The 16,438-nt window shown below is 33.5% G+C and overlaps 3 protein-coding genes across 3 annotated transcripts; all 3 read left to right on the forward strand.

Moving 5' to 3' along the window:
- LOC107172149 (uncharacterized) lies at window positions 1-1,461 on the forward strand. Its single transcript, XM_015522429.1, has one exon. It carries the CDS (start codon window positions 1-3, stop codon window positions 1,459-1,461), a length of 1,461 nt encoding a protein of 486 aa, XP_015377915.1.
- A 3,591-nt stretch (window positions 1,462-5,052) lies between these two features.
- LOC149059705 (uncharacterized) lies at window positions 5,053-5,862 on the forward strand. The gene has a single exon (XM_089230788.1). It carries the CDS (start codon window positions 5,053-5,055, stop codon window positions 5,860-5,862), a length of 810 nt encoding a protein of 269 aa, XP_089086914.1.
- A 1,607-nt stretch (window positions 5,863-7,469) lies between these two features.
- On the forward strand, window positions 7,470-9,587 carry LOC107172150 (uncharacterized). Its single transcript, XM_089225688.1, has 5 exons — window positions 7,470-7,635; window positions 7,870-8,020; window positions 8,841-8,950; window positions 9,146-9,379; window positions 9,568-9,587. Exons 1-5 carry the CDS (start codon window positions 7,470-7,472, stop codon window positions 9,585-9,587), a joined length of 681 nt encoding a protein of 226 aa, XP_089081814.1.
- Window positions 9,588-16,438: the final 6,851 nt, after the last annotated feature.

A 16,438-nucleotide genomic window follows, 5' to 3' on the forward strand; every position in this document is an offset into this window, starting at 1 on the left:
ATGCCAGATGCCCATACTTGTGTAAAGTTATACACATCTAGATCTCGGGTAGCTCCAATGAAGACGACCACCATACCCCGTCTTGAATTGTGTGGTGCCTTATTGCTGACAGAATTGGTCGCAGAGGTCCAAGGTGAACTTGCGAAGCTAAACATTGTATTACACCAGGACAATGTACACCTGTGGACGGATTCTACAATTGTCATTGCTTGGATAAGCACATTAGTGCCACTGCAAGTATTTGTTTCTAACCGGGTTGCGCGAATAAATGAACTAACAGCTCACGTTCAATGGCATCATACGCCTACTGCGGACAATCCGGCTGACCTTGTTTCTCGAGGAATCGATGTCTGTGCCTTACCGTCTTGCAAATTATGGTGGAATGGTCCTGAGTGGCTACGCCTACCTCCAAGTCATTGGCCATTAAATCCCGCATTACCATCAAGCATACCGGAAACTCGCAACATTAAGCTGGCATTGGCTGCTATCACAATTGATTGCTTGTGGATTTCAAAAAAGTACTCCAATTGGATAACATTGTTAAGGATAACTGCATTAGTGCAGCGTTTTTTACATAACTGCCGATCAAGCATTTCACATACCGAGCGTCGATTTGGTTTTATTTCTTTGGAAGAAATGAACCAAGCCAAGGTCTTTTGGGCATCACGTTCCCAAGCTGAATCATTTCCAAATGAGACATCATCATTGAAGGCGGGACGACTAGTTCACCGTAGCAGCTGTCTACGGGCCCTAAGTCCATTTATAGATGATCAAGGTTTGATTCGTGTGGGTGGCAGGTTAAATAACGCTGAAGTCCCATACAACACAAGGCACCCAGTGGTACTTTCCAGCAAGTCTAGTATTACCAAACTGATTTTTCAATACGAGCATCGACGCTTAATGCACATTGGCCCGCAAGCATTACTAGCTCACATTTCATGTAACTATTGGATTGTCCGTGGCAGAATAATAGCCAGAAAAACAGTAAGCAATTGCCATCAATGCTTCCGCGCAACACCCAGGCTCATTTCTCCCTATATGGCTCACTTACCAAGGGAACGGGTAACTGTTGCAAGGCCATTTGCAAGGAGTGGGCTAGATTTCTGCGGTCCAATCATGATTCGGAGTGGGCGCCGAAAGGTGGCCCCCACAAAAAGTTATATATGTGTCTTTGTGTGCATGACCACCAGGGCTATCCACTTGGAACTGGTTTCCTCGCTTTCTACTGAAGACTTTCTTGCAACCTTGTCAAGATTTATGGCCAGAAGAGGTCAATGCACTAGCCTCTACAGCGATAATGGGTCTAACTTTGTAGGTGCCAACCGTGTTCTCAAGTCCTATTTTCAAACGCTGAACAAACGCATAAGCAGCTCAATGACTTTCTTGTCATCCAAGACATTAAGTGGAGTTTCATTCCCCCATCGGCCCCCCATTTTGGCGGTCTATGGGAAAGTGCTGTAAAATCTGCGAAAAGGCTCCTTGTTCGAGTTACTGGTGGAGTTCTCTTAACCTATGATGAAATGATGACACTGTTGTGCAAGGTAGAAGCATCACTGAACTCTCGACCCTTGGCACCAATGGCATCAGATCCAGCAGATTTCAACGTCCTTACACCTGGGCACTTCCTAGTAGGTGGTCCGCTTATGTTGCCTCCTGAGCCAGACGTATCTGCTGTGCCTCATAATCGTCTTCGACGTTTTAAACTAATGCAGTCGCAAATGCAAGTGTTCTGGAGTCTTTGGTCCAAGCAGTATTTGCCTCAAGTACAGCGCAGAGGTAAATGGACTAAGATATGCAGAAATGTAGCTGTTGGAGATCTAGCCATTTTAAAAAACGAAAATTTGCCGCCCTTGCAATGGCCGTTAGTACGAGTTATTAAGGTCCATCCTGGCTCAGACAATGTGGTAAGAGCTGCAACTGTGCGCAACTCATCTGGCTTGGAGTTCAAGCGGCCTGTCGTCAAATTGGCCATACTACCCAATGAAGAGGATGAAGACATCGAGGACATCCCACCCACCTAACCAGTTATTGTAAATGCCCTAGTTTGCCTTCTTTCTGTCATTTATAAAAAAAAAAAATGTTTTTTTTTTTTTGCCAGCTAGAATTCGAAAACTTATTAATTAATCATTTATTGTGTATTTTCGAGCATAGGCTAAAACTGGTAATAAAATGTAATAAAATAATATACATTTTAAATTAACCAATTATTATTTACAATTAGGTATAAGTAATGCATACTTTTTTTCTTGTCAATGCTAGCATATGAAAGTTGTCTGGAAACTGAGGGTTTTGAACATAAATATTTATTTTTATTAGATTTAATTGGATTATTGTTTACAGTTTGAGAACCAAAAAGTATTTGTTATTGTAAAAATATTATTTTTCATATTTAATTTAAGTACATTAAATTTGTTTCTTTTAAACTCTTACTTTTTAATTTTTTTGGAGAAGGTGACCAACCATTTATCCGTTTTTCAGTGACTTGAAATGCAGTAACAAAATCATCATTATAATTGTCATTGGATTCATCTTCAGATGCTAAGCATTATAGATCATATTAAATATTTAGTAACTACCTATTATTTAACTTATATATAAATATATATATTTACTATTCAAGTATGTAATACCTGAATAAGAAGGACATAATAACGATTCCATCGTGATTGATGTCTTCTCTTTGCATTTGCGTTTATGTTTTATATCATAATCTTCAGCAGATGATATATCGGTTTTAGTAAGTCCTTCTTTAGTCATTTCTCGTGCTTTTATTAATGAATCTATTTGTATCAAAAATGTCAATTTATTTTTCTTATTAGTACCAATAAGGCTTTACACAATTAATGGTTATTTTAGAAAAACTGAATTATATTTTTCACATTTTTTAGATAATAATATTGATTGGTACCTGCTAAAAGTCTAAAAACCTTAAAGTGTGTGATATTATTAGGCATTGAGTTGCAAATAAATTTAATATAAAAATTCAAATATTGACATTATTTTAAATGAAAAAATTAAGAAATATCACTTTTATCATTTACCTGTTGTTTTTAATACTTTAATTTTGTATTGATTAAACTCTGCTTCATTTGGAAGACTTTTTCTTTCTATTAGCTTTCTAAGAATTGAATCTTTTTTTGTTATAGGCCAAGCACACATATCATTTTTTATCCAGCTTGTTGGTACAGCCTCAATTGTATTATCATCAATAAATTCCACAACTGAATAGGTTAGGTAACCTAATCTAATACGTTGCAACTCTAATAAATGCAAAAGGGTTCAAAAAATGATTAATAATTGTTGATTAAACATTTTACAATTGACCATTGATCAAAATAAAATATTTAATGAATATGTTCATTTTTTTTTAAATGTTTAATAAATTTTAAATAATTATTTTCATGCTGTGTGGGGTATTAAATATTAATTAAACTCTATTGCATGAAAAATAACAATATTATTATATTACAATCTTAGAGGTTTGAAAGTACAATTTCTTCTACAAGCAAGAAATATGATGAAGCATTATCTATCAACAACTTAGTAGAACAAAGTGTGAGTATTATATTATATTAAATTTTATTTTTTACCTAAAATATTTTAATTTGATATTTAGCTAGCAGCAAGATAATTATAATTTATGTCAATATGTGCATGAGCTAAGAAAATTAATTGAATTGTTTTTCATGCTTTTTTCTTACTAATATAATTGATTTATTCATTTTAAATATTGTAATTTGTAGGTAGATGATATTTCTGACAATGACTCAGATAGTGAAAAGAGTTCAAAAAAAATTAGACTCGAAGTAAGCAAACCAACAAAACACAGGAAACAAATGTTCAGTGACAAGTGGCTACAAAATCCAAAGTTTGCAAATTGGCTACGCCCTGATCAAAATTCAAAAACAAGCGCCACATGCATAACTTGCAACGTAAATATTGCATCAGAATTGGTTTCACTAAATCGTCATCTAACTAGTAAGAAGCATATTTTAAGTTCAAATAGTGTAGCCAAGACTCCATCTGTAATCGAATCTTTCTCTCCTAAATTTACTCCATTAATACAAAAAGTTAAATCTGCTGAAATCAAACTTGTAGCTTTTATAGCAGAACATAATATTCCATTTCTAGCTATGGACCATTTGTCCGAATTAATTAAAAATCTAGATCCAGACTCTGAGGTTCTTAAAAACATTCAATTAAAAAGAACAAAAACTACATCTATAATGAAAAATGTAATAGGAAGGACACATAAAGAGTATTTAGTAGATTGTTTAATTAATTCAAAATTTAGTATATTAACTGATGAGTCTACAGACATACGTAAGTTGTGTCAAGCAAGCATGTATTGTTGTACGTTATTTTAATAGAGATATTGGTAAAATAGTTAGTCATTTTTTTGATCTGGCTAATGTTTTTGATTCTAACAACCAAGAGATAGCTTACGAAGGTGCTACTGGAAAAAATCTATTTAACAGTTTGATAAAAGCATTTAATGATTATAATATACCATCAGATAATATAATAGGATTTGGTTCTGATGGGTGCAATTCAATGATGGGTGCAAACAATTCATTTGCTAGTAGAATGATTTTAAACTATCCTGGAATTAGTATTTGGACATGTATCTGCCATTCATTGCACCTCTGTGCAAGTGAGGCATGTAAAATCCTGCCAAAACGATGCGAAGATTTAGTACGGCAGGTTTACTCTTTCTTTTCAATGAGTTCAAAACGTAATGCACAATTTGTGGAGTTTCAAGAATTTTGTTCAACGCCTATTCATAAGATTTTACACCCTAGTCAAACTAGATGGCTCTCATTACACATGGTAGTTTCTAGGTTACTAGAACAATGGGATCCATTAATATTATATTTTAGAGATAAACTTTTAAGTGAAAGGCTTACGACTGTAGAAAATATTTATAATTCGTTGAATGATCCCTTAATAAAATTAATTTATTTGTTTTTAGATTTTGTGTTACCAAAATTTACATCACTCAATTCTTTTTTTCAAAGCTCAGGTGTAGTCATCACACAGTTGCATGATAAAATGGTTGCCACTTTCAAAGAACTTTTAATATGTTTTATGGGTCCAAATTATGTCAATAGAACTCCTATCAATGAAATAAATCCAGAAAATTCTCGACATTACTTACCTTTTACTCAGATTTACCTTGGCATTAAAATTATGAAAGAAGTACAAAACCCTAAAATTGCTAATAATAAACAAATGTTAGAAGACTTCTATTCAAGAGTACAATCATTTCTTAAAATAGCTTGCATGCTACTAAATAAAAAATACAATTTTAATGATCCCTTGATGCCAGCTATTAAGTTGATGGACCCTAAAATTGCATTATCCATTGAAACCAGGAAAGAAAATAATTCTTTATTTTTTCTCTTAAATTTATTGCCTAGGTTGACTAAATTAAATGATGATTTAATGCAATCTATTGACAATGAATGGAGACAGTTGCCCCATTTTAATATTTCAACTGATTTACTAAATTATTTAGATCAACCAGATATTTTTTGGTATAATTTATCTAAATTACAACTTGGAAATCAAGAATTTCCATTCACAAATCTTTCAAATTTTGCTCTTGAAGTATTTTCACTCCCTCATTCCAATGCTGATTGTGAACGTGTCTTTAGTAAGGTCAATTTAATAAAAGTAAAAACTAGAAATAAATTAAATACTGACACAATTCAAGGTTGCTTGTTAGCATCTCAAGAAATTAAAATTAAAAATAATAATTGCGTTAATTATATTCCCCCCAAAAAAATGATTAACTTAATGAACACAAATAATTTGTACAACAAAAATACAAATGATGAATTTAGTTTTGAACAAATTTAATATTTCCTTATTTTATATTACCTTTATTATGTTTTAAAATATTTTAATATTGTCATTTATTTTAATCAATATAAGGAGTTGTTTTAAGATTATTATTATTTATATACTTGTAACAATTTACCATTGTAACCATTATTATATAATAAAAAGTTTAGATATGTTCAATTAAAATGAGTTTGTTGTTTTTAAACTAATAAGAATAATGTATTTAGCTGCATTGTAAACATTGTAATCACTAATCAATTAGTATTGTGGCACCACAACAATATTATCAATGTAACCGCGGTACCGGCTCGTCAGCCGCTGCCATCCGTGCCCCTCTCGTTGTCAACATTGCACACTGCGCGCGCTCTCACTCTGTTTTTACGGACGTACGTCGTCGTTTTTAACCTCGAGTTTCTTTTTTTACCCGTTTATGAAATGCCGAAAAGTCGCAAATAACCTGTAAAATATAACGCATTTTTTTAAACTGTTTCTAACGTTAATTTATGTAATTAATCTTTGTATTATTTTACTCCGACTGAATTATTATTTGTTAAATATAATTAACTACTACATTTAATTGATTTTGTTTTTTTTTACTCGTATTACATTGGTAACCCGACAAACCGACCGTTCCTTACCAAATTGGTGACCTCGCTACTTAAAACCTTCCACGTCCGATCAGTCATCACGCGTAATGCAAGATTGGGGAGATATTTGGGCCCTCGGCAACACGAGTACCGATAGTTCGAACGCGAGTGCGAACCCCGAACACGTGCCGACGAACGCGAACGCGAACGTCTTACCGCGTCCTCTCGTTCCTACCGACGTGCCAACAGTTATGCCGTTAGACATAAACGCATTCGCATCCGTACGATTACCCGGATTTTGACGTCACTCACCACAGCAGTGGTTTACACACGCGGAAGCGATCATCCACAACCAACGCGTTAGATCTGATTTGTCACGCGTAAATCACGTACTCGCCGCGCTTCACGAAGATGGTGTTCGTACCATCGGAGATCTACTCGGCGCCGACATCCAATATTCCGCTGTAAAGAGTCGACTTATCACCGCCTACGACGTCCCACAGGCCACACGGTTCCGTTCGATAATCCAACACGGAGGCATGGGTGACCGACGTCCTTCACAAATGTTACGCGACATGCGCAGCGCGTTACCAAACGGAATCGGCGAGTCGACGCTAAAAGAGTTTTGGCTTCAGAAACTTCCGCCAACCATCCTCGCCATCGTTTCCGGTCTCGAGCTCGACGGTTCATTGGAGTCACTGGCTGAGCGTGCTGACCGAGTCGCGGATGCAAGCGCCGGTCACGGTTTAGCCGCCGTGTCTCATGAACCTGATCGCCTGCGTTCAATGGAGAGCGCGATTAAGGTACGGTTTCCAAGCTGTGACTAGTCGTTGCGTAATTGACTGCTCTATAAATAAATGCCTTATCGTGGTTTCCAATGTGCGATTGACGTGAGTGTGTCATAAATAGTCGTTGCGTTCAACGATCGTACTGCTCTTGAAGCAGTGTATTGCGTGCGCCGCAATGCGATTTTAATAATTTTATTCTGAACGAATTTATCATATATTTTTATAAACGAATTTATTCACTCAAAAAATGTCGAAAACCACGAAAACTCTTTTCACTACAACTGAAGATGAACTGTTAATTGAAGAAGTGAGTAAAAACTGTGTGTTGTATGACAGTTCGCATGAGAAACATAAAGATGTCAACTTTAAAGATATCATATGGAATAATATTTCTTCCGTTGTTGGGCAATGTAGTAAGTACAACATATTATCATAAGAATAAACAAATTAATATTAATAATAAGAAATAATAATTATAATAAAGCAATCAAATACCTACAAAATTATATATTATACATTATATAAATACACATTTTAAAACTGTTTTTTCAAGCATAAATGTTACACTTCTTTCCTTACGATTCGTGAATATTACTTAGGTATTTACAACTAATAATTAGCCATTAAAACGTATCTATGTATTATAGCTGAAGATTGCAAAAAACGTTGGCGAAACATACGTGATACTTATATGAGGCATAAGAAAAAACTCGGGACTGGTTCGTCAGCATTATCAAAAAAGAAATGGGCTTTGGCTGACAACTTAACTTTCTTAAACAACGTGGAATACGAAAGAAAGTAAGTAGATAATTATACCAAAAACCATACTTATATTATACTGTTAAATAAAATTACAAAAAAAACGGATAAGTCTGTCTAGGGTATATTATAGATTACTAAAAATTTTCAAATCTTAGATTTAAAAAGACAATTTTTTATGAATTTCTAGCTTAAAATAATTTGCGAATTTTCGTGATTTTTACGTATGTTGTCAAAATTCAAACTTTGTGCCTATATATTTCTTTTATTTTTCACCTGCTATTGTAAAAATATGTTAGTAGCCTTGTATTTAATTTTCAAGCTTTTCTACCCTACAAATAAATTTTTATTGATATTAATTTAAAAAAAATTAATATTGGTCGAAAATTGCATATGCCTATGAATAGTTCAACTTAAGTCGAAAATTTTTGAAAATTGCATGGTGGATAGAATATACTTATAATATTCTGTGAAAATTTCATGTATCTATGGTCATTTGTTTTAAAGTTACATCAAAAACCAAAATCGATTTTGTCGAAAACTGATTGTGCGTAAAATTTCCAGTTTTTCCCTTAATTTTTAGTTTGTTTATCTCGATTATTTAGAAAAGTATTAAGAATTTTTTACTTTTGACTTTTGGTACAAAGTACCAACTAGATTCACTTTCTGATCGAATGAGGTACTGAAGTCAAAAATCGAAGCACTTTTACTGCCCCAAAACGTGACGAGACACAAAAAAAAATTAAAATTAAAAATTAAAATAAAAACACAATCGCTCCGCTCAGAATCTAAAATTTAAAATTGATGTATCATATCAAAATGAATTACAAATGATTAATACCTATATTAAATATTTCAGTACAATAACAAATGTTAATATGATAGATACACCAATAAATGATAATTTGAATGATACCACAAATGTTAATACAAATTACTTTATTATGGATGTCTTAAATGAAGAAAGTGGTGAGTTATTTGAAGAAGATAATACTACTGAAAAATCCACTCAAGACCCAAATTTTAATGAATTTCAAAAACCAAGTAAAAAATGCAAATATAACAAAAAAGATTTTTTAAAACACCAATCGGAAAGAGCTGTTATTATTCAAAATTTACAAAAACAAAATGAAACGATTTTAAATGACGATTTTAAATTTTAAGTGACCAACAATGACGAAACCGATTTATTTTTCCAAAGTATTGCGGCTATGGTAAAAAAACTACCTCCTAGAGGCATAAGCGAGGCAAGACTTCAAGTTTTAAAAACGGTATCAGAACTCGAAGACAAGTATTTGATTAACCCTGATACACCAACCCCAGTGGCATTTTCAACTACCACTGTTTCTGAATATGATTACAACATAGCCCGTTCAAGTTCTACATCATCATGTCAAAGTTTGTCATCAAACTCACAAGGGTTTACACCATTTGTATATATTTTTTTTTTTTATAATGCCCTGGGGCTTTATTATTTAAACGACCCAAAGGTCTTTATAAATATGTTTGACAATTACACATATTTTACATACTTGACATAAAATATATATGTATATTACACGTTGATGGAGTCACTTCCAATGAAGTGTCTCCTGCCTTAATCTAAAATCTTAAACTAAGTCGTATGGTTTCAGACGCTTAAGACGTCGGATATCCTTGGAGTTATCTAATAATTGAATGGCCAATGGATTGACATGGTGATCTAGCCTCGTCTCGTGTTTGCGAGCAAACCTTTGGATTTCGTCTGCTATTGTAGGCAGCATCATATCACGGTGAATTGCATTGTTTCTTTCGAACCGGTAGGCTGCAGTGATGGTCCTAAGTGCAATATTTTGACAGCGTTGTATTACATCGATGTTAGACTTACTGGCACAACCCCACAATTGAATGCCATATATCCAGATCGGTTTTATAATTGCTACATACAGTAGACGTTTGTTTTCTATGGTTAACTCGGAGTGAGGTCCGACTAACCAATAAAGTTTTCGCATTCGTTCTTTAATCTGAATTTTTTTCTGACGGACGTGGTGTTTCCAGTTTAGATGAGAGTCAAGGTGCATTCCAAGATATTTTGCTGAATTTTTTTGTGGGATTGGTGATTGATTCAATATTATTTGGATGGTTTCGGTTTTGCGTAACGTATAGTTAACGTGCACCGATTTATCGCCATTAATCTTAATTTTCCAACGTCTTGTCCAGGCAAAGATATTGTCGATTGACCCCTGTAACTTATTGGTTGCAGTAAGCTGACTATTACGTGTTGACAAAATTGCTGTATCATCGGCAAACATAGCTAATGTTGTGTTATCGTCGTTCGGTATATCAGCCGTATAGAGTAAATACAAGATAGGTCCTAAAACACTACCTTATTGCGGTACTCCAGCTGATATATCTTTCCATTCGGTTATCGCTTCTTCGTGTATGACTCGAAATTGACGGTCAGTCAAGTATGATTCAAGAAGTGCACACCAGGTATGTGGCAGCTGATCACGCAGTTTGATGAGGAGTCCTTTGTGCCAGACTTTGTCAAAAGCCTGAGCTACGTCAAGGAATACTCCACAGCAGAACTTTTTTTCTTCAAGAGCTTTACTAATCACATTAGTAACTCGATGTACTTGATCGATTGTTGAATGTTTGTTGCGAAATCCAAACTGATGTTCTGGTATAAGATTTTTTTCCTCTATAATCGGTTTTAGGCGTTTGAACAGAAGTTTCTCTAAAAGTTTAGATAAACTTGGAAGGAGTGATATCGGTCGGTATGATGTGACATTTTCAGGTGGTTTTCCTGGTTTGAGCAACATAATAACTTGTGCCCGTTTCCATTGTTCTGGAATGTATTCCAAGCGCAAAATAGCGTTGTATATGTGTGTAAGATGAATGATAGCCTTCTTTGGAAGTTCTTTCAGTATTTTTGGACTAATTTCATCATAGCCTGGTGATTTTTTTGGGTTTAAGTTGTTATCTATTTCTTTTGCAATTTCCAACGGTGAGAAATATTTGATTTTTTCACGTGCTGCATTAAGAGATTGGCATTGCAAGGTGTCAAGCTCAGAGTCAATAGTGTTTGGCATAAATACGTGTTCAAGATGCCGAGCGTATATTTCGGCTTTTTCTTGTTCGCTTCGTGCCCAGGTGCCGTCTTCTTTGCGGAGTGGTGGTATCTGAACACGGGGCTTCTTCATGAGTCTTGTGGCTTTCCATAATGAATAATCAGTATTATCCGTCGCAGTGAGACCACTTAAGTATGATTTGAATGTTTCATTTTTCATTTCTTTGATTTTGTCATGAAGAATTTTGCTTACTCGGTTCCATTCCGTTCTATCCGTTGGGTTCCGTGTACTATGCCATGTTCGTCTCGCTCGACGTTTATGTTGGACTAGTTTTCTTATTTCTAGTGGGTAAGTTAACTGGTGATTACCATTGATAGCTACCGGAGTTGCTATTTTCGCCGCACTAACAATGTCATAGGTTATTTTTTTACGGCAATATTAATATCTGCTATTGTTCTTAATCGAGTTGAAAGTATTATTTTTTCTTCGAGGGTATTTCTGAATAGGTCCCAATTTGATTTTTTGTTTGTTATAGACATTTTTTTTTGTTTCATTATCACATCAGAGCTTAATGAGAGAAGCACAGGAGTGTGATCTGACGTAAGTTCTAGTAGTCCTTCAACTTCCGTATAATTTGATGAAATTCCTTTCATTACGTAAAAGTCAATAAGATCAGGTAATTTATTTGGGTCAGTCGGCCAATATGTTGGTTTTCTAGTTGAAATGAATTGTGCTTTAATTGTATTTGCTGATTTGAACAATTCCCGCCCTTTGGTGGTAATCAATCTCGATCCCCAAAATGTGTGTTTGGCATTATAATCTCCTCCAGCAATGAATCTGCTACCGAGTGTCTGGAAGAATTCAATGAATTTTTTGTCATCTACTTTATGTCTTGGTGGACAATAAATTGCAGAGATAGTTAGATCATTGTTGCCGTCATTGATATGGACACTAGTTGCCTGTAAATATTCTTGAGGATGTTTATCAAGTTCATAATGTTTAATTGTTTCTTTTATTATTACTGCAGTTCCTCCATGAGCACGATTGCTCGGATGTTCTGTTGTATATATTCGATAGCCATGTAATTTTAGAGTGGTCCACGTTGTGAAGTGAGTTTCTGAAATTAAAGCTATATCAATTTTTTCGTTATTCATAAGATGTTCAAGTTCTTGTTTTCGTTGTACAAGCCCATTAGCGTTCCATGTTATGATTCGAAGCGTTCTACTCATTTCTTTTTCTTTTGCGCTTTGGTTTTCGGCTGGCTATTTTCAAGCCTGTCCAATCTCTCATTTAATTTTGTTAATCCTGACATAACGTCAGATAGCGACGGTACATTTTGGTTTTGTTGTGTATTGGTTTGAATCAGTGGACCCTTTTGATTTTTGTTTGAAGAACTAGCCATCTGTGCAAAAGAAACTTCTTGAGTGACTGGTTTCGCAGGTTTCTGTTGTATTCTTTGTACTGCTGTAGTTTTTTTAGGGTGAGCTTTTTCTATTGCATTTTTATAAGTGATGCATCCTTTCCAATTTGCAGTATGTGCTTCACCACAGTTTGCGCATTTCGCCTTTGATTTCTTAGACTTAGGGCAATTTAGTGAAGTATGTCCTTCACTACATTTTACACATTTTGGTGTTTTGAAACAGTAGTTTTTAGTGTGACCAAATAGTTGACAATTTTTGCATTGTGGAACTTCTTTTTTTTTCCTTGGGGGCTCTACTTTTATTATATGATAACACAAGTTTTTAATATCATAAATATCTTTGTTGTTTGCTTGTGGTTCCAAATCCACGAAGAATAATGGAAGTCTTACAATAGTTCGATCACTAAACTTGTTGCTAGGGTCGACTTTTTTTTTTATTTGAATGTTCGTGACAGTATGTACAAAATGTCCTAGGTCGGATAATTCGTTTTTAATATCACAGAGATCAGTTTCAGGATGTAATCCACGAATTACCACCCGAAACTTTTTTTCAGTTTTAAGTTGGTATCTATGATACTCAACTTTTTGCTCTTCTAATACTTTTATAGTTCGTCGAAACTGGTGTTCGTCGCCTGTTAGTATCTTAATTTCACCATTAGCCAAAGTTTTCATTTGTTGCTCGTGTCCTTCAGCTTCTTCGAGTTTTAAATTAATCATTAATTTTTTAAAATCGTTTACACCACATACTGTTATTGGAGGTGGTTTATGGACTTTTACAGAAGTTTTCGCTACTTCTTTCGTCACTTTGATTATTTTTTTTGGCGAGCTCAAAATTTCTTTGGAGCTCCCAGCGTTCATTTCAGAAATCTGAAGTTGTAATTTCTCATTGTTTAATCGCAATTCCGTTACCATTTGTTTCAAGGTCGCATTGTCGTTTTGTATTTGTGTCCAAATACTAGCATCAACTGTTATATTATGCGGCAGATTTGAATCGACCTCCATATTTGCATACATTTTGCAATTCGGTCAGTTTTAGTGTGACCCACTTAAAAAAAATATTTGTTTATAAAAACTTACCATCCGTCCGACAGGCCGTGGTTTGCATTGTAAACATTAACAAAAAAAAATTGTAATAACTTAGTCAGCACTATCTCGCGAACTGCGAAAGTGAAACATACGTGTTGCTTGTTCGGTGTGCAAAACGCAACTCGCATTTGTATATGAAAATAATTTTACAAACCAATAATAATTATACTTTTTTTATATTGTTTTATGATAAAAATACAAAGTAGTATCCATTTTAAGTTTATTCAAATTTATAAAGTTTTTAAAATTTTCTGCTGTTAGTATAACAAAAGTACAAATATTATTTTTAAAATCCAAAGTATAATTTTTAATTAATTTTTATTTTACATTTTTTAAATTGTTATGTTATTAGTAGTATATATTTGTATGTTCACAGCCAGCTTTTCCACGGTAAAATTTTTTTTCAAGGGGAAAATTCCCGCTTGGAGCACACTGATTTACCGCGTAACACAATACGGTGATTACACAAGATTGTCCACCTATTTGCCCCTTACACAAAAATATTTACCGTATCATCTATTTTTTCCGTTTTTTTTAATTTTTTCAATCAATATCGCTAATTTTTATAAAAATTACATTTCAAGTAAAGAACACAAATTATTTAATAAACTTTTTTATTTTGTTCAATAAAATTACACAAGTTTTCTTACTTCTCTAGTAAAAGGTACATATTCTACAATACGATCATGAATTAATAAACAATAAGCAGTTACACCTGTAAGGGATTCCGATGCTTCAATTTCCAATTGAACATCCACTGCTGAGGCTGTTGCCGAATCATTCTGTTTTGAAGTATCAATAACTATGATGGGTGCGTTTGATAGAAAAGTAGATGGACTCAATATAGGGTTCCGTATACTTTTTTCATAGTACGATTCTTGAAATGATGTATACATATCATATAATAATGTAAAATTATTTTTTGAAAAATCTAAATTCAAATTATCATACGGATATGCAATCGAGTTTAGAAATACTTTAACGTTCGTTAGACTACAATGGTCGAATATACTACAATCTTTTGTTATTGTATTTTTACGACCTTTTTGTAATCCAATTATAATAAATCGTGGTTTTTCTAATTTTGAAGCGGTTTTCAAGTTCCATACTACTTTTTTAGTAGTTCCGAGTTCAGGATATTCAAAAGTTTCGAAAGATCTAAAAGGAATAAACAAACTTTTTTCTTTTTCTACAAGTTTCAATAACTTTAACCTTTCTTCATCATCAACAGTAATATGCGGAACCTTCCAGACTATTTTATTTAATACAACTTTACCTAAAGCAGCAACTACATCACTTTTAAGGCTTAACGCATTTAAATCAGTATGACTTCGAGTTAATATTAATTCCAATCTTGAATTTACTAATATTTTTTTATGATCTTCAAACAGACCTAACCAATATTTCAATGGAATGCAAGCACTGAATTCACCTTTATCGTTTGTTATTTGTGATCCATTTTTAAAATTCCAGCCAGAATTTTCGTAACAATTATAGTTATCTGGTGTACAAGATAAGAATCCTTTCAGCGAGCTTGTGATTCCAAGAACACGTGTGCTATCTACTTCTATTCCATTTATTTCTAATCGAATTTGTTCAAAGAGGTATGAATAACCATTATTACACAGTTTCACTTTATCAGGATCAGATATTATTCCTTCTAAATAAATAAAGCTCTCATGTAAATACGGATAAACATCTGTTTGCTGTACTGATATCCGTATTTCATCATTATTATTAAACGATGTTGTGTACGGTGTATATGAATGATATTCAATTTTCGTTATTTTAGAATCCGTCTCGTACCGTGAACTTATATCTAAAATATCACTTTCAGGCATTCTGTTTTAATTGATAACCTAGAGCTTGCAAAATTTTTTTATTTTTCAACGTCAATTTTTTTACTTTATTTGATGTTACCGATACCACTTTAGTCTTATGACTAGTTGAACTGATCCGAAGTAGCGGATTTATATTGAATTTTAATCCCATATCAAGATCCGTAACGTTTAATATGTAACACGATTGTCAATGCCTCACCAAAATTATCAATCGGATTATGATCTTGATCAACTAGCTGAACGGTTATCGAATCAATATTTGTTTTATTCAATTTGTAATATACTAAATTTAGCGGTGACTGAATTACTTTAGATCCTGTCCTTCCACTCGGGAAAAACTCGTAAATCGAATGACTTTGAAGATGGTTGCTGAATGATCCTTGAGCTATATTACACAATACTTTTATAGAATTAATTGTGTTTAAATTTACTGATTTTTCCGATCGATGAATTGCATACTCTGATTTATATTGTCTTTTTTCAAAACCGAATACAGGTGCCATACTATATGGAATCTCAAAGTGTAGTATCCCATTACATTTTATATACGATCTGAAATCATTAGGATCAACCGAAATTCCGAAAATTTTTTTTCAAGGGGAAAATTCCCCCTTGGAGCACACTGATTTACCGCGTAACACAATACGGTGATTACACAAGATTGTCCACCTATTTGCCCCTTACACAAAAATATTTACCGTATCAACTATTTTTTCCGTTTTTTTAAATTTTTTCAATCAAATATCGCTAATTTTTATAAAAATTACAGGGAGATTGTTTTTATGTTTTTAATCATGTTGGTTACACTGTTCTAGTTTTTAAAAATTTATATATTAATTTCTACTATTTAGTTGCAAGTTAATAATTTTACATTTAGTTACTGCTGATCCGTCGTGTATTCGAGTTGTGTTTTTTCAAGTTATTATTTAAATTAATTAAAGAAATTAATTTACCAAAACTTACAAGCGATTTTCAATCATTAGTTCATCGTATACGAAATAATTCAGTTCCAACCCATCCAGGATATACTTCAATTTATTCAAGATTAAGATCTTTCGAA

The sequence above is a fragment of the Diuraphis noxia genome, unplaced genomic scaffold (assembly GCF_037042655.1).
Source record: "Diuraphis noxia isolate RWA-SAM2 unplaced genomic scaffold, SU_Dnox_SAM2 contig0001, whole genome shotgun sequence".
NCBI classification, from domain to species: Eukaryota; Metazoa; Arthropoda; class Insecta; order Hemiptera; family Aphididae; genus Diuraphis; species Diuraphis noxia.